Source organism: Anser brachyrhynchus, assembly GCF_964034855.1.
Source record: "Anser brachyrhynchus genome assembly, chromosome: 5".
Lineage (NCBI taxonomy): Eukaryota > Metazoa > Chordata > Aves > Anseriformes > Anatidae > Anser > Anser brachyrhynchus.
The window spans coordinates 12,261,633-12,281,316 of record NC_137699.1 but is presented as its reverse complement, the minus strand read 5'-3'; the positions used below and the strand labels follow the sequence as shown (position 1 = coordinate 12,281,316).

The following is a 19,684-nucleotide window of genomic DNA, read 5'->3' as shown; positions in this document are numbered from 1 at the left end:
CCCAGCACTACAGGCCGCGCTGCCTCGCACTCCCGTGCCCCCCGCCGGGCTCCGTGCGGAAGGACCGCGTCAGGGAGCAGCCGGCGAACACCAGGCCGGCTGCGGGAGGGCCGCCCGCAGCCACCCGGCACCCTGCGTCCCAGCCGGGCTCCGCGGGTCCCCCCCCTTACCTAATCCGGCCGCTCCGAGGGGCGCCGACCCCCCCACACGGCGCCGGGGAGCCGCCGCCCGCCGCCTCGGGGCCGCCACCGGCCCGGCCGGGCACCGCCTCAGCCGGGCCCCGGGCAGGCCGCGCGCGCGCAGTGCTCGGGGGAGGCGCCGCCGCCGCCGCCGCCTCGCCGCCGGGCCCAGCCCCGCCGGGGTGCGCCGCCCAAGTGCGGCCGGGCGGGCCCGCGGGGCGGCGGCGCCCGGGTTCCGCGGCTCGGCCCGGAGGGGGAAGCGCGATGGCGGCCGAGGCGCGGCGGCGGCGGTGGTGGTGGTGGTGGTGGTGGCGGCGGGGCGGCGGCGCCGCGCTGCTCCTGCTGGCGCTGTGCCTGCGGCCGGCCCGGCCCCGCAGCCTCCGCTTCGTGACGCTGGTGAGGGGCGGGCGGGCGGCTCGGGGGGAGCGGGGGGCGCGGGCGGCTCGGGGCCGCGCTGACCGGGTGCCGCCCGCAGGTGTACCGGCACGGGGACCGCTCGCCCATCAAGGCCTACCCGCGGGACCCCTTCCAGGAGGCCGCCTGGCCGCAGGGCTTCGGGCAGCTCACGCAGGTGCGTGCGGGCACCGGGGAGGGGGGGAGCCGGGGGGTGCCGGGGCCCCGTTAACGGCGGGCGGCGCCGATCCCGTTGCAGGCGGGGATGCGGCAGCAGTGGGAGCTGGGCCAGGCCCTGCGGCGGCGCTACCGCGGCTTCCTGGGCGCCGCGTACCGGCGGCAGGAGGTGAGTGCCGGGCCGGGGGGGGCGCCGCGGGGCTGCCGGGCGGAGCGGCGGCCGCACGCCGCCGGGGGGCGTTAACGCCGAGAGGTGCAAAGCCAGCCCCGCGAAGCGGAACGGGAGCGCCGGGCTGTGCCTGGGGCTCGTTTCCCGCTCCGGGTCGTTCTGTCACAACAGCGGATCCTGGCTCGAAGCAAGAACACGGCCTGCGTTTGCCTCGCCTTCTGCAGTACGGCGCTGTCCTACAGGAGTCTGCACGGCCAAACAGCAACCCCTAGCCAAAAGTGACCTTCTCGCTCGTTTCCACCTGTAAACGCTTCATTCCCCCCAAACCTATTAATTTTCCTCTCTTTCTCTATGATGTTGCCCTGCTTTATTCTAGTTCTAAAGAATCTGATAGTCACAAGTAGGTTTATGTTACAAAAATTACGGTGCCCATGTGCTATGCACAGAGGAAAATGCACGGTGCCCCCCAAATAGCCATACTGGTTGACCAGAGGGGTGTGAGTCAATTGGAACATGAGCAAGTGCCACGATGAGAGGCACACTGTCACGTGCTTGGGATGGAAAGCTGGCAGTCAAGACCTGCTTGTCCCACTGCTGGCCGCATATCACTTGTTTTATCTGAGTCTACCTTGGGTGATTGACCAAACGAGGCAAACTGAGAGTCCTTGTAAGATTTTCTGTCCTGTTTCGCCCCCCTTTTTGGACTTCCCAGGAAGTATAAAGCTTCACATGATTCGTATTACACCCCCTTTGTCATTTGCTTCTTCAACAAAACTTCCATTGTCAGCTCAAACGTGGATCCTTTAACCTTCCTCAGTAGTTCCTTTCCAAACATACTTCACCCTTACAAAGCTTTTGCCAGCTGAAGCTGTTTCTCTTCCCTTGCCTGAGAAGGAAAAACAAACCATGGCATATGCAAACAAAAACTGTTCTGCTAACAAAGCCTGTATCTCCGCCTGAATTGAGCAAGCTCTTTCTTATGAGAAGCGTTGCCTCTGGATGACACCGTGTGACCGTCTGTCACCTGACTCAGCGACAAGCTGGAGCCTTGGCAAAAGGTGCTGAAGAAAGCAAATATGCTCAGGGCTTAATTGTTTTTTTTTACGACACTTGTAAAATTAGATCCTTATCTCTTAAAATAGTTCCTTTTTTCAGAGCTTGCCTAAGATGAAGGCAATCCTGTCTAACATGTACAGGATCAGTTGTTTTCAGGCCACAGTTAGGAGGTAAAAGTGGGTAGGAATTGTCAGACTTTTTTGTCATGACTGTTAAGTTTTGAGATACACTGTATATGGGGGATGCTATACAGGGTGAGCATATGTGGTGGTTTTTCAGCATTTAAAATCCCAATCTTGACATTCTATTTGATTCTTCTGGTTTTCAGTTCTTGTTTCAGATCCGGTATGCTGGGGTTAAGGGCATTCTTTCACATGTGTTCCTGTTGTTTTGCACTAGTTTTCTTCTAATCTCCTCCCAGGGTTTTTAGCACACAGATACCAGAATAGCAAAGTTTTGCCATTTTGACCTTCTGAACTCTTCAATATTTTCCCTTTTCTTTCCTTTCTGGCTCAGATCTCTCTCTCTGAGCTCTGGAATGGTAAATCTTGGCCCATTAATCCCAAGAGCCCCCAATGATCAAATGACATCTCAGCTCCCCCGTTCTCTTTCTTAGACTGCAGATTATTAATTATTTCTCAGATGGTAAAGCTGAGGCTTGGAGAAGCCAGGTTTCTGCAGGAGCGGCAGCTTGTTCCTGGAATGGAGAACTGAACACAGCAGTTTGCCCTAGTCCTGCTCTGTAAATATACTGCATTTCCTATCTGTGCCCATCATTATCTGCATTATCGTGCTGTTCTCTGACTCTCGTTTATTTTCAGACTCCCTTCTTTCTATCCGTAATCTCCACACAGTGCTTCTCACTATTTCATTTACCCAGAACAGACTGCTGTAGCATTACACAACAAATCATCTTTCACATCCATCCTTAAAGTTTCATCCAGATTGACAACCAGCAGGCTCAGTCACTTCAGTTCCTGTTATCCTGTTGTCCGCAAGCAGCTGCAGGGCACGTGGCAATGTTCCTCAGCACGTGCGTTGTCCTGCGTCCGAGCGTCACCGCTTACAGTAGCGTTACTAACGGTGCACTGTCCCTGTCCTGGCAGATCTTCATCCGCAGCACAGATTACGATCGGACGTTGATGAGTGCGGAGGCCAATCTGGCAGGCCTGTATCCCCCAGAGAGACAACAGATGTTCAACCCTAACATTTCCTGGCAGCCTATCCCTGTACACACAGTGCCTGAGTCCGGGGAAAGGGTAAGTTAGTCCCGAGGATACGTCCTGACTACACAAGTGGCATGTTATGCTGACTTCTGCAAAAGTCTTTCCTTCAGTCTCGATTCAGATTGTTTTGAGCTTCTCCTGGGACCTGGCTTGCAAAGATTCTTTTGTTCTTCTGAACGAGATGAGAACTGAGGGGCTGTGTTTGTTCACTCAATATATTAGCTGCACCAGGCCACACACAAGCTGGAGCATGTTAGAGGGCAGTACTTGAAGCTGTAGATGGTCGGTGTTTCGTTGCAATTCTGTATCTTTAAAATCCTGTACCTAGGCATTCTCAGTGACTTAGCTGCTCTCATCTCTGTCCAGCTACTGAAGTTTCCATTGAACCCCTGCCCACGGTACGAACAACTACAGAACGAAACACGGCACTCACCAGAATACATAAATAAGACCAGAGAGAATTTGGTAAGTGATTGTGTGAGATAAAGTGGTCCTGTAGTTAAAATAGCGCTTCTACATAATCAGAGCTCTGACAATATAATGTAGTGCATATCACACGGGACGAAACAGGAAAATTGAAGGCCTCTCTCTCTCTGTTCATACATACCTACAGCAATTCCTGCAGATGGTGGCAAATGAGACTGGGATTCGGGATGTCTCTCTCGAGACTGTGTGGAGTGTGTATGACACACTGTTCTGCGAAGTAAGTTTGTGCATAAATGCGCGTGGATTTGCACTTTGGTAAACCTCCCACTTTGTAGCTTAAATATCATGCCAAAGCCAGAAAAAAAAGGCCACCAGCACAATAACTATCTCATTTGAAAGACACTAGAAAATGACCACAATCTGAAATCTTCAGATGTCCAGGGACAATTCTGAATTAAGTAAGGTAGAAATGAGATCTCTGGAAGCTGAAGGAGTGCTAACTTTATGATTTAAGTTGGAGGTTTTACATTTGGACTGTTCCTGATTCTGCTTCTGTTAATTTGGATCGGTCACCTCTTTGTTTCTGTTAATGCCCTCTCTAAAGCAGTGCTCCACTGGGTTAAGTGGGGTTCGCCAACATCTGTTTTTTGACCTATTATGAGGTCCTGTGACAAAGACTCTAGAGACAGACGTTACTGTTTTGCTATCTGGGGCGAAGCACAAAACTCATACGGAATTTTCTTGAAAGCACATCTCCTGAAAGCTTAAAAATAAAAATCAATTTAGCTGTGCTAATGCCAAAGTAAAGGTCGTATATCCAGGAGACTTAGAGTTGTTGCACAGGTTTGTGTACAACCATATAGCACAATGAAGCAAATTAAAGAGATCTTTAATATCAAACTAGTTAGCAATAGAAGAAGCTGTAAACCCTGACACTGACATGCTACTTCTGACACTGTCCGTGTTGGTTCTGTGGAGGTGCAAGGGTAGCGAGATTGCTGGCAATGGTACAGTAATGCAGTATATACTACATTTGGGATGCAAAGCATAAACCTGAATGGCATTGCACTTTGCTGCATAAAGTAGCTGCTTGAGTTGCTGCAACCTGAGAATATTCCAGTCCAGAGCTGCATTGCACTGTGTAAATTTGCCCTTTGTATCACAAAGCCAATCTCCTATCTTGTAATAGTGACAGTGAAGCAAGTTCTGTCAGTAACAAAAACACCTGGTCAGAGAGATCAAGAATTTCAAAACTGCACTTTCAAGACTCACTTAAAGAGCTTGCAGATTGGGCCCAGAATCCCAGCTGACAACCGTTGTATCCCTGAGAACCTGGATAACAGCTCACTGTCCCAAAATGAAACTAGAACATAGTAAGGAAGTAGATATTTACTGTCAAAACTGTACCCTCAGCCTGATTAATGTCTGTGGTCACTTTGGGCTTCCTCCTTTTTTCTCACTTTTACAAACAGTGCCCTGAAGAGGAATGTTTTTCTCACCTGCGCCAGTAGATTCACTCTACCATCTGGAGGGAAAAAAAAAAAAAAAGAAAAAAGGTCCAAGAAATACCTGAACTTACCAGCTACTCTCTTTGTAAATTAATGAAAAACTAACTAAATACCTAAGTTGCTGATGGGAATTTCTGTGAACTGCTGAGACAGAATGGGCCCTTAAAGATATTCAGACTCATCTTCTGGCAGTTTAATAGGATGTGGCATAGAAAATTGCTCCATTCGAGTAATGCCAGGGAACCACAACTCTTGTTTGTCTGCCAGTATAACTAATCCTTTCTTGTAAAGGGTTGGCTGCAAAGCAAATTCCTTTCTTGGTTCCCAGTTCTGTGTATTCTAGGTTTGATTACTGGGCTCTGTCAGTGATGCATCCCACTACTATGTCTGCTAACACTAAGTGCTTGCTAACTTTTTCCAACATCTTTCAGTGGCCCACAGAGCCTCCTGGGGAATTGTGCTGCAGGTAAACCAGAAACCTTGAGTCCTTGGGCTCTCTCACTTACCTTTTTATTTATGGCTGCATACCATCTGCAGGGCACAGTCAGCCACATGTAGAGCAAATGCCCCAAGATTACTGTACTGTCGTAACGCTCTAACCCTGCGCTCCAGGTGTACTTTCACAGAAAAGTAGCTCCTAGATTCTAGTCTTGATGCTTCTCACAATTAGTTTCTGAAACAACATTTAAAAGGAACGACATGAACTACGTGTGTTCTCTGCATGCAGCATGACAGGGTGAGGACAGAATCATAACTAGACAAGGGTCGTACTTAAACAATACAAAACATCGGCAGCAGTATGGGCAGAACTCCAGACACCCTAACCCCCATTCTCTGATTAGTCTGTGGTCCGTCCTACCTCCAGATGAGTACTCTCTTTCTCTTCCTAGCAAGTACACAAAATGGATTTGCCGCCATGGGTGACGCCAGATGTCATGTCTCAATTGAAGCAACTGAAAGACTTTGGTTTTGAATTTCTGTTTGGAATCCACCATCGGGTAGAAAAAGCTCGTTTGCAAGGCGGTGAGTGCAGTAGGGAAGGAGCTTTGTGCTGCTCTGCCTAGATTTTGAATCTTACTAGCAGTTCCCTTTCCCCAGGGGTCCTTCTGGATAACATTAGGAAAAACCTAACCAAAGCAGCAAATGCCTCTGCCCACCAGCACCTGAAGCTTCTTGCCTATTCAGCGGTAAGTCAGAGGTTGGGTATGAACTTTGCTCCATCTCCTCCTCCTCACATTTGGGGTTGGGGCTTGCTAATGTTTTTTACCCTTTCTGGCTTCTCTACAGTCTGTGCAGTGAGCAGGAGATGCATCTTTGCCTCTGTCTGGGTGGGATATGCAATACCTGGCACCGTTCCTCTGGGGCCCCCGAGGAAAATTCCCAAGCTGCACTTAGTTCCTGTTATAGCTTAGGCTCATGGATAAGACTGGCAGTCTTTGCGGAGCCACTGCTATATTTATTTGGTGGATGGGTTGATGCTACTCCAATGTGAAGTTTCAGCAGTACAGCTAAAGAGAGTCACCCCCCTTTCCAGCAGCCTGCTGGCTGGAAAGTCAAGCATCTCCCACATTGCTCCCTAGAGATTAATTCTTAAGAGAACAATGCGGGATAGATACGGCTGTGTTTCACTTCCTCCCCTTCTCTGGCACCATCACAGATCACCTTTCCAACTACTGCTCCTTTCCCTTCTTTCAACCAGAAGTTACAAAGGTGGCTTCCCTTCTGCACTGCCTTGCCCATTACTGGTATGGTCTGAGCTGCCCTGCCACATTCATGAGGGTGACTGATTTGGTTTTTTTCCCTCTTTCTCAGCATGACACCACACTTGTGGCACTGCAGATGGCTCTAGATGTCTACAACAAGATTCAAGCACCATACGCCTCATGTCATTTATTTGAGCTGTACCAAGAGGATGATGGGTGAGGGCTGCAGTAAAGATGTCTGCTGTGATTTCACCTCAAGGGTTAGATACCTAGGCTAGGTGCAATCTAGGGGGATGCAAGCTTGCTCCTAGTGGCAGACTCTCAGGAGGAAAACTGTGACCAGACTAAAGGAAATGGTGTGCACACTAAGATTTTTTTTGGGAAGGGGTGACTTGAGCTGAAGGAAAAAAAAATCTAGCTGTGTTTTGTTTTCAGTGACTTCTCTGTGGAGATGTTTTTCCGGAATGAGAGCGGAAAGGAACCTTTCCCACTGACAATCCCTGGCTGTCAGCAGAAATGTCCCCTGCATAAATTCTTGGAACTCACAGATCCCGTTGTGCCTCAGAACTGGGAGCAAGAATGTCAGGTAGCAAGCAGTATGCAAGACACAGGTGAGCCCAGGCTGGACCAGAACGTGGCAGAAGGGGAAAGCCTGGAATTACTCTGACCACTTATTTTCTCCCTTGCAGGACTGTTTGTAGGTCTGGCTGTGTGTGGATCCGTTCTCCTTCTCCTTATAATCCTCCTCTTGACTGTACTCTTTCGCATACCGTCGCAGCCCCCTGGCTACCGGCATGTTTCCAATGAGGGAGAAGAGCAGGCCTGACAGTTGCTTCAACTGCTTCCCAGGCAGTAGGGGGGAGCAGCGTTGCCCCTAAGGATGATTGGGCACCTTCAGTAACTGAGCATTCTTCTGCTTTGGCCATTGCTTCCCAGAATGAAGCTGGACTGTGATTTTTGGACTCTTTCTAAACCCAGAGAGAGGACTGACCTACTCTAATGGAAGTGATGCATTTTAATTCTGAGAAGCCAGGATACTGTGTGGTGCTTCTAGCCCTCACACAGTCAGACTGGGATTCTCACCAAGGCCAGTTAGAGCAGCTGCTCCTCGTGAAGAATTTTCCTCCTTTCAGTGATTGTAAATGTTACCACTCACCCTTACTGTGGCAGCGGGATTTGGGCCTCCAGAAGGTGCTACATCAAGCACAATTAAGAATTGCATTTCTCTTCAGGGTCAACCTGCTTTGTGTGCTTTTCTCTCAAGTCCTTGGACTCATGGTGGTGGGAAGGCTGGGCTTGGAGCAGAAGGCTAATAGTGTGCAGGCCTAAGTTGAAAGAATAAGATCAGAAAGGAGATGGCCTGAGCATGCGCAAGGACTGGGTTCAACCAAGCAACACAGTGAGGAAGTCTACCGATGACCACCAGAGACCCCTGGAGAGACCACGAGTGGAAACAAATGCAGATGCGTCAAAGAACTTTAAAGATTTTAATGAGTTACAGGAAATAGTATGAATATGTTATTAATTGGAAATCTAATGAATGCTTTAAATTGTATATAACCCCCATAGCATGAACAATTTGGCAGGCACACTAGGTGGAGCAATCCCCTGTGCGTCCTGTGCCACAGTTAAAGAATGCCTGCTTTCTAAAACTCCAAATTGAGTCTTAGAGAGTTTCTTTGAGCGACTTTGATGGTATCACCCAAGGACAGAGCCCAGCTCTGCTTTCTAAAACTCCAAATTGAGTCTTGGAGGCTTTCTTTGAGCGACTTTGACGGTATCACCCAAGGACACAGCCCAGCTCCACAGCCTCAACTGGAGGGCACAGGGTTGGCGTCTCCCCAGGCTGAGGCCAGAAACAATGCCGCTGCTGCTCTGCATCATCTCTTGTCATGGCTGTGCCTCAATGCCACCGCCAAGGCTGCAGAATACTGACAATTCCGGAAAATTCCATTGGACTCCGGGGGTGCAGGGCTGCCCCCTGCCCCTCTCGGCCCTTTTCCACCACTCAGCTCCTCCTTGCACTGTCCCGGCTCCAGCCGGGGCTCTCCAGCAGCCATGGACGCGAGCCTTGGCGCGGGTTCCTCCACAGGGTGCCGGGAGCCCGCCACCTTCCCTCAGCTCGCCTCAGCCCGCGCCCTGCTCTGGCCTGGCCGTTAACAGCCGCCATGGCGGCAGCACCGCCTGGGACCGTCGGGAAGCCGGCTGGAACCGGCTGCAACCAGCACCAGGCTGCCCGGCTGCATCCTCCATCTTGTCTCGCTCTGTCCCCAGTGCCCGGGCGTTCTGGTTTTCAGCGCTCAAAGCCTTTGCTTATTTGGTTTTCTTGTCCTCCTGTGACCTCTGCAGGACTAAAGCGTTCCCCCTCTGGTTTCGCAGTCCTCCTCCTCCCCAACGAGCCCGTATTGGCAAGATATTTCCTTCGGCCTTGTCCTGGAATCACTTAGACATTGCCATGCCCTTGGCTCATCCCGGTCCAGATCTGGAAACGGATGGTGGTGTCCTTTGTTCAGCTGTGCCGAAATGCCAACCAAGTACTACTGGGACTAGTTTAGGTGGTTATTTTCCAAGTTTGAGGAAGAATGTGCAGGGAAGAAGAGTAGGAATGGAGGCATCGAGGACTTTGGTTCTTAAGCTGCTGCTCTGTTAAATGTGGCAGCTCCCAGCAATTTCTCTGTGTGGAAGAACGATGGGTGAAGTGACAGACTGCTTTGATTTCAGAAGCGGATGACTTCTGATGAAAGGCCACTGGAACAGCCTGGTCTTCATGAGGGTGGCCATTTCAGTTTGCTTTAGCTTTTGTAAATAAAAATCTGGTTTTACCTTTTTTTGCCCATGTGTTGTGTTGATTTTTTTTTCTCCTACAGCTTCTGGCCTTGCCCTGGCCTCCTATCTCGGTCTACTTCGTCCTGTTTCTCACGGCTGCTGCCCATGCCCCTCTTGTGCGTGTTGACGTGAGGTGCTAGCTTGGGGCTGGAACAGCGGCTTCCATGTGTCAGCACTGCCAGGCAGTGATTTCCATCACGAGGATTTTTCTGTCTACGGAATCTCTTAATCAGGAAGCACCACATAACCATGCTTAACCCTCTGAAACTTATAACTGCAACATTTGGAAGTTCTTGGAAAACCTGAGAATGTATAATCTGTATGCAAGCTGGAAAATAGCCTCCCTCACCAGTAAATATTCTGAGAAAGTGCTGTACCTGAGACAATTTACAAGTATGAATTCAAAGTGGGTGTGCAGGGTAATAACTGCAATAGCAACGCAGTAGTTGAAATGATGATAGGGTGTGCGTTCGAATCTATAACAGTATTGCCACTGGGACATGAAGATATTCCCTTGAAGGTATCCCGCTGCCCAGGCCTTCAACATTATCTTCAACATTATTACATTTGGTTATTTGAGTGACCTGTTTATATTGGTTCCAGTGCTCTACCACAGTCCTAATACTGCAAAGTTTTTGCTGACACACAAAAATTAGAGAAAACAGCATGCACTCCCCCCCCCCCCCAATGCTGAATCAACAAAATACTTGCAGGTACCTTGATGGAAGTTCTAACAAAGCAAGAATTTGAATTAAGCTGTGAGCTGTTGTTATAAATATGGCTTTCCAGCGCCATCTAAAGGTGAATAAATGTTGTGAATTTGTAACTTCCAGTTGCTGTGCCCGCAGTCGCTGGCAGTGGGAGATCTTTGCTCCTGAAGAGTTGATAACGTTGAGGTCTCAGGTTGTGCTTTGTATCTTTTGGTGCTTTACCAGAAGCTCAGTTATCAAGATCTTATTGTTACAGGGAGGCAGAGAGACAAAAAACTCTCATTTCAGTTGCTTTGGCCTCTCCATTAGGGACCACGGTGTCTGCAACGCTCCCACAGCCTCCTGATCTCTTCCAGCAGGAGTATCTGTCCATTCATCACTGTCCAACTTATTTAGGGTGTTTATGGTGACCGAGCTTTTCAATTTAGTTTCCCCAGAGATGGATGAAGTGGCTTTTATGAAGTCACCCCAGGAGAGTTAAGGCAGCAGTAAGTTTTATGCTCTGACACTATCTGTAGCTTGCAAATACTTAGAGCTATCATGTAAGCGTACCCACAGTTACATGTCCCCCAGGTTTAAGTGCCCCTAGGTTAATTACCTCAAGCACTACCCTGCAGTTTGTTTAGTACAAGGGGTGTGTGAGACGCTTGGTGCTCCAAGGGTGCTCTCATGAAGGGCTGGAAGGGCAGGAGGTGCTTATGCAAGGTGTGGGGTGCACCAAGGTATCTGTGTGGGGCATGGGGTGCTCCCAGGGCATTTGTGAGAAGGGCTGGATGCAGATAGGGTGCTTGGACAAGGAGCGGGGTCTGCCCCTGTCCCCACCACCCCAAAGGGACGCAGGTGTCTGGAGGCCCTCCCGTACCAGAGACCCAAGAGTCCAGGGGTTTTCCTGCGCCAGGAGGACACATGCACCCATGCCCCCATCCCTCTGGGGACCCAGATGTCCCCACCCCACCATCCTCCAGCATCCTGTCCAGGCACAGGGACAAGGCACAGCTCACATGCATTTTATTTATTGTCCTCAACCATGACACAGGGGCTGCACCCAGCATGCCCCAGGCATAGGGGGAAGTCACCAAGGAAGTGGAACGATGTGGCATGGCACTGGGGTGGCAGGTACAACACGGGATTGGCATCACTGGGACGCGGTGGGACAATGTGGGGTGTCACCAGGACTGGTGGGAGGACATGGGGTGATGGTGTGGCGACATGGGATGTCCTCGTGTGTTGCTGTATGTGTGGGAACACATGGGGTGTCCCAGGACCCATGACACATGGCCCTCCCAGAGACATCCCCAACCCTGCTGCGCCCCACAGCGACACAGATGTCCCATGTCCCAGTGCCCCCCCAATCCTACACGTCCCCATGTGTGTCCCCAGCACCTTCAGGTCCTACCCGCGCTCGCAGATGAGCTCGACGACGCTGTGCTCCATGGGGACAGGGTCGAGGCAGCGGTGGGCAGCGCTGGCGGCCACCTCATCCAGCAGGCCCTGCACCACGCGCTCATCAGCGGCAAAGCGCCAGAGGTAGAGCTGCAGGTAGTGGCCGTCCACCTGCACCTGCTGCAGCCCGAAGCGCCCCAACGTCCGCAGCCGCACGCACTCCAGCAGCGTCTTCAGGCTGATCTTGATGATCCCCGTCAGCACTGACACCTGGGACATAGGGACAGCAGGGACAAGTGGCACAGTGAGGATGGGGACACCCACAGCAAGGAGGCCTCAAGTCATGTCCGCACAGGGATGCAGAGAAATTAGGGACAACCCTCTTGGGGTCATCGGCACCTAGGACACCCTCATCCTCATCCTAATGTGTGTTAGGACGTGGGGACGTGTCACACAGGAGGTCAGGGATGCCATCAGTGTGGCTGCCGGGTGTGGACCAGTCTCACCACTGCAGGGACACGGGGACACCCTCAGCCTGGTCCTCAGCCCCAGGGGAACACCCTCAGCACCGCTACCTGGGGACAGTGGGGACACGTGGCACGTGTTGGTGATGCCATCAGCCCAGCGACCTGGCTGCTGGGGTTACGGAGAGACCTCAAGTCACATCAGCGTGGGGACACAGGAACACCGACACTCACCCCTGCCATCTGCCCCAGGGACTGATCCCCCCAAAGTCCCTTGTCTTGGTCATCAGCCCCTGAGGAACCCCAGCACCGGGGACACCAGGGACATGTGACAGGTGGGAAGCTGGACAGCTTAGGGGCCTTGGGGACACCTGAGGGACACTGGGACATCCCTATGGCCTCACCTTGTTGAACTCGACAGGGCTGAAGATGTCGATGCGTTCGGAGAAGAGCTTCTGGATGTTGCTGAGCAGGTGGGTGTCCATCGGGGCACTGGGGACAGTGAAACCAGGACAATCAGGGGAGGCAGGGGACTGTCAGGGGACGGGGATGCAGAGGTGGTCAGAGGGAGGGCACGGGGACGGTCAGAGGACACCGTGACAGATGGGATGTAAGGGCTGTATGGGGACACAAAGGCAGGAGGACATGGGGGTGGGCAGGGGATGTGGGGAGGGTCACAGCACAGGGACTTAAGGCACATGGGGATCATCAAGGGATACTGGGACCTGGAGACACGGGGACAGTAGGGGAAGATAGAAATAATCAGGGGATACGGGGACAGTTTGGGGACGCAGGGACCACCAAAGGATGTGCGGACCATGGGTGGATACTGGGACAATTTGGGATATGAAGATGGTCACAGGGACATGGGGACTGTAGGGGAACGTTGGGATCATTTGGAGCCATGAAGACAGTCAGGAGGACGCGGGGATGGTCACAGATGTGGGGACAAAGAGGTGACACGGGGCTGACAGGGAGGTGACCCAGGTGACAGGAGTGACCTGGGGGCGTAGCGGGGGTACAGCGAGTACCCCAGGGGTGACACAGGGAGCGTGGGAGTGGCCAGAGCTGGCCAGGTGCGTGGCTGAAAGGGGTCCCAGGGGGTGACCATGAGGTGGCCTGGGTGACAGGGCTGACCTGGGGGTGTAGCTGGGGGCGTAGCGCCCAGGCGCCCGCGAGCTGCTGTAGACGGAGAAGGCGCGCCGGCTCGAGTCGCTGCTCTGCGCCCGCCGCACCCCCTCCTCGAAGAGCTGCCCCACCTGCAGCATCACACCGCTCAGTGCCAATATCCCCCCAAACCCACCCCAAATACCCCCTGCAGACTCCCAAAAGAAGCCAGGATCCTTCAAAACCCTCTGAGATCTCCCAGTCCGTTTGGGATGCTCTCGGATCCCTCTGTCTCTCCCTAAAATCCTCAAGGACCTTAGGAATGCCTCAGGGAATCTCCTCTTGATCCTTCAGAGACTTCAGCCCCCCTGCCAAGGACCCTCTGGGACTCCAAAACCCTCCCAGGAACCCTCTGGGACCCCTGAGGGTGCTTTAGGGAGCCCCACAGGGACCATCTGGACCATCCTAAAATCCTCAATGACTTTATAGGGACGGCAGGCATGATTTCTGGCCCCTTCAGGGACCCTCTGGAACATCTGTGACCCCTCTATGGGTCTTCAGCCCCCACCCCAAGCCCCTACAGGGGCCCGGTGTTGCCCCAACCTGGACGTCGATGGCAGTGATGTCCTCGACCACGCGCTTCATGACGGCGCGGACGTTGCGGGGCTCGACGGTGCCCAACCAGTCGCGTGTCTCCACGCTCTTCCGCAGCATCTGCGCCACCGCAGCCCCCTGCACCTGCACGTAGTGGTCGAGCAGCCGCTGCGCCGCCCCCCGAGCCTCCGCACACAGCGCCGGCCCTGGCGTCACCGCTGGCCCGGTGTCCTGGGGGTACAAAGGACATGGGGACGCGTGGGGATGTGTGAGGATGCTCCATGCGCAGCCTCAGCCCCGTGTCCTTGGGGTTCAGGGACATGGGGACACAGGGAGATGGCTCCTTGGTGGCACAGGGACGTGAGGAGATGTAGAGGCCTCCCCCGGTGCCCCATGCACAACACCTTCCTTTGTGAGAGTACACAGGGACATCAGGGGGCACGTGAGACACTCCGGGATGTCCCAGTGTGCTGCGTCCCTGCTGTCCTCACATCCTTGTAGCATTTGGAGGGCCCTGGGGACGTGCAAAGGCCTCCTGGGGACATTTTGTGGAGCTCCCACCCCTTAGGGACACCGGGACAGGCGGGGACCCTTCTGCCTCCATGCGTACTGCTGTTCTTGGGCCCACATTCTGGACAGATACGGGGCTGTAGCGGGACACAGAGAGGGGCTTGGGGACATTCAAGATCCCTTTGGGGACATTTCAGGGTCCCTCATGGACATTTGGGGGCACACAAAGTTAGAAGGAAGATCCCAATGCTTCCACACACACTCCCATGTTCCGGACAGACACTAGGACTCGGGGCCGCTCTGTGGCACCTTGGGGACATTCAGTGCCCCCCCGGAGCCATTTTGGGGCCAACGAGGGCAGTTTGGGGGGCTCACCTCAGGAGGAAACTGCTCGTCGGTAAGAGTGAGGATGTAGCTGATGGTGGTGGCCTCGTAGTCGAGGCAGAGGCGGGCGAGGAGCAGCAGCAGTGCCGGGGGTGCTGCGGGGGCTCCCCGCTCTGCAGGGCTGTCGGCAAAGCCCCGGGCGGTGCGGCAGAGCCAGCGCACGAAGGCCACCACCAGCCCTTCGCGCACCGCCTCTATGCAGAACTCCCCCTGTGGCCAAAACCAGAGAGTTACACCTCCCAAAATACCAAAACACCACCCCTGGCTGCTAAAAAGCTGCCACTGCACCATAAAAGAAGGCTCATCTGCACCCCAAAGAACTGCTGCTGGGCACCGATGTCGCACCCACGTCACCACGTAGAACTGCCCCCGTGACCAAACCTGGAGGGTTATGTCCCAAAAATACCACCCTGGGACCGCCTAAAACCTCCTCTGTATCCCCCAAACTGCCCCTGGAGCCCTGTATTTTCCCCATGGCCCCCAGCAGCCCCTCACACACCACTGCCATGCACAACTGAAAGCACAACTGCCCCGTGTGACCCCAAAACAAAGCCAGTTCCACCAATCTGTCCAGTGCAACCCCTAAATCGCCCCGACGACCCCTCCAGGGACTGCCAGTCTGCCCCATGCGACCTGCAAAATAAGCCCATGCTTATTTTAAGGCCATGCAACCTCCACCCCACCCTGTGCAGCCCCAAGCCACCCCCAGATCGCCCCAGCGACCCTCCTACTCCCCGCAAGGCTCCCCCCACTGCCCCCAGCGCACCTTGAAGTAGGGCAAGCTGGCGAAGGCCACATCCTTGGCGGTGAAGAGCTGCACGTAGGCCAGGACAGCCTTGAGCTGGCCGAGAACAGAGGAGGCCAGCGTGGCCAGGAGGTCGGGGAGGCCAGGGCCCTCTTTGCCGGGGGGCCGGGGGGCAGCCAGCGCCTGGCGCACGTCACCCAGGCACCCCAGGAAGAAGGTCTGCAGCGCCCGCAAGTAGCGGGCCACCCGCTCGCCCGCTGCCCGGGCCACCAGCGCGGCGCCTGCTTCGGCCCCGGCTGTGGGCAGCAGCTCGAGGAGGGCCCGGAGGCGGCGGTGGAAGCGGTCGAGCGCCCGCACCAGCAGGGAGGTGTCACCCAGGCCCCGCTCCAGGGCCAGGCGCCGCTCCAGCAGCTCGAAGTAGCGGGCGGTGAGGGCAGCGGCAAAGGCCTCCAGGCGGCCGTCCCCCACCCCTGGGCACCCCTCGAAGAGGCTGCGGTACGAGGCTGCGAGCAGGCACAGGTTGCCCACGAAGGCCGAGCTGCCGCGGTCAACGAAGTCCAGGATGTCGGAGGCTGGGGGAGGAGTGGCAGCAGCGCCGGAGGGATCGGCTGGGGGCAGCTCAGCCTCCAGCGCCGCCAGCTCGGTCTCAAGGCGAGCACCGGCATGGCTCAGGAACTCCTCGCACAGCTCCTCGGGCGGCTCCTCCAGCTGCAGCAGCATCTCCACACACTCTGTGAGCTCCTTGGGGTCCAAGGTGTCGTCCCTGGAGAGATGGAGGGGGTTAGCTGGGTGGTGCGAGGTTCTAAGGTTAACAGTGGCACAGCAAAACAGGAAAAAGCAATAAAGGTCATCAGTAGGCTTCAGAGTTAACGACAATTATTGAAAAACAAAGGAGAAATGAGTACTTAATAGCATCAGTATGTTCCAGAGTTAACAGTGGTAATGGTAATAAAAAAAAAAAAAAGAGACTAAAGAACCCCAGTAGATTCTAGAATTCAGAATAACTACAATAATAATAATAAACCACTAAAACTCTTCGGTAGGTTCCTGACTTAACTCTGTACCATAAAGACAAGAAAACAAATATATACCACAGCTTTGTAAGAGTTCCCGGTAGTATGCAGAATGCGCCCCCTTGCTCTATGAACGCTCTGCAAAACGGAAGGTTCCCGGGATTGTTATCAGCAGGCTCCAGGGCAAACGCCCCTTCGCTGGGATGTTTCCTGGAGGCTGTTATCAGCAGGCTCCAGATTTAAGACCCCAAATCCCTCAAAAAGGTGCTCTGGACTTAACACCCCCATCCCTTGAAAGGCTGTCTCCTGCGGCTGTTATCAGTAGGTTTCAGAGTTAACAACCGCACCGGAATAAAGTTGTTAGGGGAACTGCTACAACTAGCCTCCAGAATGAACACCCCCCAAAAGGCTGTTTTCCAGCGCTGCCATCAGTAGGCTCCAGAGTGAACACCCTCACAACGCCGCTTCCTGGAGCTGCTGTCAGCAGGCTCCGCACTGAACATACCGGAGGCGTGCCCGGAGGCGCTGGGCCAGGTCGGCCATGATGGCGTGGCTCTCGTCCTCGATGGCACGGAACGAAGGCAGGTGGCGGTAGTGGCGCAGCACGGCCCGGGCGCGGGCGTAGCAGTGCAGGGCCCGCGCAGGATCTGCCCCTGGTGCCGCCCAGCGCCGCAGCCGCCCCGGCACCTCCACGAGGGACTGCAGCTTCCGCAGGAGCGTCTGCACGCCTGGAGGGGCCGGGATGTCAGAAAGGAGTTGGGCGTGGGGGAAAGGATCGGGCACCGAGGTGGGGTTAGCAAGGACCAAGGGGAAGGGCTAAGGATGAGGCAGGGCCTGATCGGCCCCCTCTGGGACACCATCCCCCCCCCATCTGACTCTCAGCCCCCTTCCCTGTCACCTGCCCCATAATCCCCACATCTGCCCCCTCTGTTCCCCCCACACCCTGTTACCTGCCCCCCGCAAAGCCCAGCTCTGCCATGGCCCCCAGATGGGCTCCCCCTGACTCCCCCAGCCTCCCCCATTCTACACTCCGACCCACAAGATCCCTAAACGCCAACATCTGTCTTCTCATCCCCTCATATTTACCCCTCAAGGCCAAAATCTAATCCCCTGGCCCCTCCAAACCCAAGAATCTGTTCCCCCAAACCCCAGATCTGACCCCCAACCCCACGATCTTCCCTCCCCGAGTCCTCCAGCCCCACGATCTTCCCTCCCCGAGTCCCCCAGCCCCACGATCTGTCCTCAAACCCCATAGATCTGCCCTCCTGGGCTCCATCCCTCCCTCCCCGTACCAGCCAGCTGGGCACCACGGCGGTGACGGTCCTGCAGCGCCGCGCTGACACGGGCACTGGAGGTGCTGATGGCTGCCATGTTGGCAGCCAAGTCGTCCATCTCCGCCTCCATGCGCCGGAAATCGACCTTCATCTTTCGGATAGTGTCTGCGGGGGGGAAAAAACGAGACCCATGGGTCCCTGAGCCACTTGGGATCCCTCTGGTCCCCCCCCCCCAAATAGCTGTGTCCCCCCTGAGAACCCACCTGTGGCAGAAATGAACTTGTTATAGTTCTCGTAGAGCAGCGTCTGCATGTCGCTGTCGAGAGCGCGGATCTCCCGCCCCAGCGCAGCTTCGCGGGCCAACAACTGCCCCAGGGGGCACTCGCTGCGCACCTGGAAGGGGGGCAATCATGATACAACCGCACACTGGCCCCACTGCACCCCAACAACTCTCCCAGAGCCGGAACAACCCCCTCCCAGGCCCCTACATGCCCTCCACGGTGGTTCTGCGCTCCTGAGCTGCTCCCCTAATTGCATCGTAGAGCCCTCCAGCTGTCCCCCCCAGCCCGACGTGCTGCTCAGGGAGCCCTGCCTGCCACACAACCACCTAAATGGCACCCTGGTCTTGGGAAAAGGAACCCCAAGAGCTTCCAGCTGCATGCCAGGGCCCTGCTGGGATCCACAACGGTCACCAACAGCCCCGTATCGCCCCTACACAGGGGACATACAGGACCCCAAGGAGCACCTAGGGGGGAGATCTATAGGGTACCCAGAGAACCCCTTTTTGGGGATCTGAAGGGGGTCGGAAAGTCTCTCAGGGATCCAGCAAAGCCTGGCGGAGGGGTTTATGGGGTCCCCACAGGGCTCTGGGGGCAGGGGTACGGATTGCACGGCACCCCTTGCCCCCCGAAGGGCGATGGCTGCGGGATCCCCACAGGAACCCTTTGGGATCCCCACAGGAACCCCTTGGGGTCCCCACAGGCAGGCACCCAAACCTCAGGGGGTCCCCGGGGTGGGGGTGCGCGTCACGGTGGGGTCAAAGGTCACCTTAGCGAGGAAAACTTCCGGGTCAAAGTGAGGCCCGTTGATGTCGATGGGGTCCGGGGCGGCCTCCGCTGCCTCGGCGGCGGGCAGCCCATAGTAGCGCTGGAGCGGGCCATGAGGCCGGCGCCAGGAGGAGCCGGTGCCGGTGCCGGTGCCGGTGCCGGTCTCGGTCTCGGTGCCGGTCCCGGTCTCGGTGCCGGTGCCCGCCGCCTCCCCGTCCGCCATCACGCCGCCACTTCCGTGCCAGCGCCTGACTTCCTGCCCAGCCCCTGGCGTCACTTCCGGGCGGGGCCGTCACCATGGTTACCGCCTCCTGGCCCCCGCGGCACCGTCCGCAGTGGGCCGCACGGCGCCGCGTTTGGGGCCGCCTTCATCGCCTCGTCTTCGTCGGCCCCCTGCAAATAAAGCACATAAAGCACATAAAGCCCATGGTGTCAGTCAATAAAGGAAATAAAGCACATAAAGCCCATGCCGTCAGTCAATGAAGTAAATAAAGCCCATAAAGCACACGGTGTCAGTCGTGTTCAGGCTCAAACATCGGGGACAGGGAGATTGGAGAGACCCGGGAGGTGAAGGCTGTGGGGACACACACACTGGGGTGAAAACAGGGGCTGGAGATGGGGCTGGGGACAGCAGGGTGACAGGAGGACCTGTGGGCATCACGGACGACAACGGGGGCATCAGAGATGAGGAGTAAATTAGGAACATGAGGAGGTGCGGAGGGGCTGGGAGGGACAAAGCCAAATCCTCCCCTAGCACCATGAAACACCCCTGCACTGTGTGCCGCAACCAC

The 19,684-nt window shown here is 55.2% G+C and overlaps 3 protein-coding genes across 4 annotated transcripts in view; 1 reads left to right on the top strand and 2 right to left on the bottom strand.

Moving 5' to 3' along the window:
* The window catches only part of NR1H3 (nuclear receptor subfamily 1 group H member 3), a 30,368-nt gene extending 30,036 nt beyond the window's left edge, over window positions 1–332 (bottom strand). The window contains exon 1 of the mRNA XM_080592581.1: window positions 171–332. The gene's annotated coding sequence lies outside the window, so the exon portion shown is untranslated. The remainder of the gene's footprint in view (window positions 1–170) is intronic.
* Window positions 333–369: 37 nt separating this feature from the next.
* Window positions 370–9,664, top strand: ACP2 (acid phosphatase 2, lysosomal). 2 transcript variants are annotated; one of them, XM_080592575.1, is made up of 11 exons: window positions 372–575; window positions 655–750; window positions 832–918; window positions 3,081–3,233; window positions 3,567–3,665; window positions 3,814–3,903; window positions 6,025–6,157; window positions 6,233–6,321; window positions 6,947–7,053; window positions 7,273–7,448; window positions 7,527–9,664. In XM_080592575.1, exons 1-11 carry the CDS (start codon window positions 444–446, stop codon window positions 7,661–7,663), a joined length of 1,299 nt encoding a protein of 432 aa, XP_080448701.1. In that variant the 5' UTR covers window positions 372–443; the 3' UTR covers window positions 7,664–9,664. The 2 variants fall into 2 exon arrangements, with proteins under 2 accessions (XP_080448702.1, XP_080448701.1); XM_080592576.1 differs by lacking the exon at window positions 832–918 and having other exon boundaries at window positions 370–575.
* A 1,700-nt stretch (window positions 9,665–11,364) lies between these two features.
* VPS51 (VPS51 subunit of GARP complex) lies at window positions 11,365–19,165 on the bottom strand. Its single transcript, XM_080592535.1, has 10 exons — window positions 18,895–19,165; window positions 18,111–18,240; window positions 17,866–18,012; window positions 17,079–17,301; window positions 15,582–16,323; window positions 14,807–15,025; window positions 13,931–14,152; window positions 13,358–13,479; window positions 12,625–12,712; window positions 11,365–12,026 (listed from the first exon to the last, which is right to left on the bottom strand). The coding sequence occupies exons 1-10, from the start codon at window positions 19,114–19,116 to the stop codon at window positions 11,766–11,768; spliced, it is 2,376 nt and encodes a 791-aa protein (XP_080448661.1). The 5' UTR covers window positions 19,117–19,165; the 3' UTR covers window positions 11,365–11,765.
* Window positions 19,166–19,684: the final 519 nt, after the last annotated feature.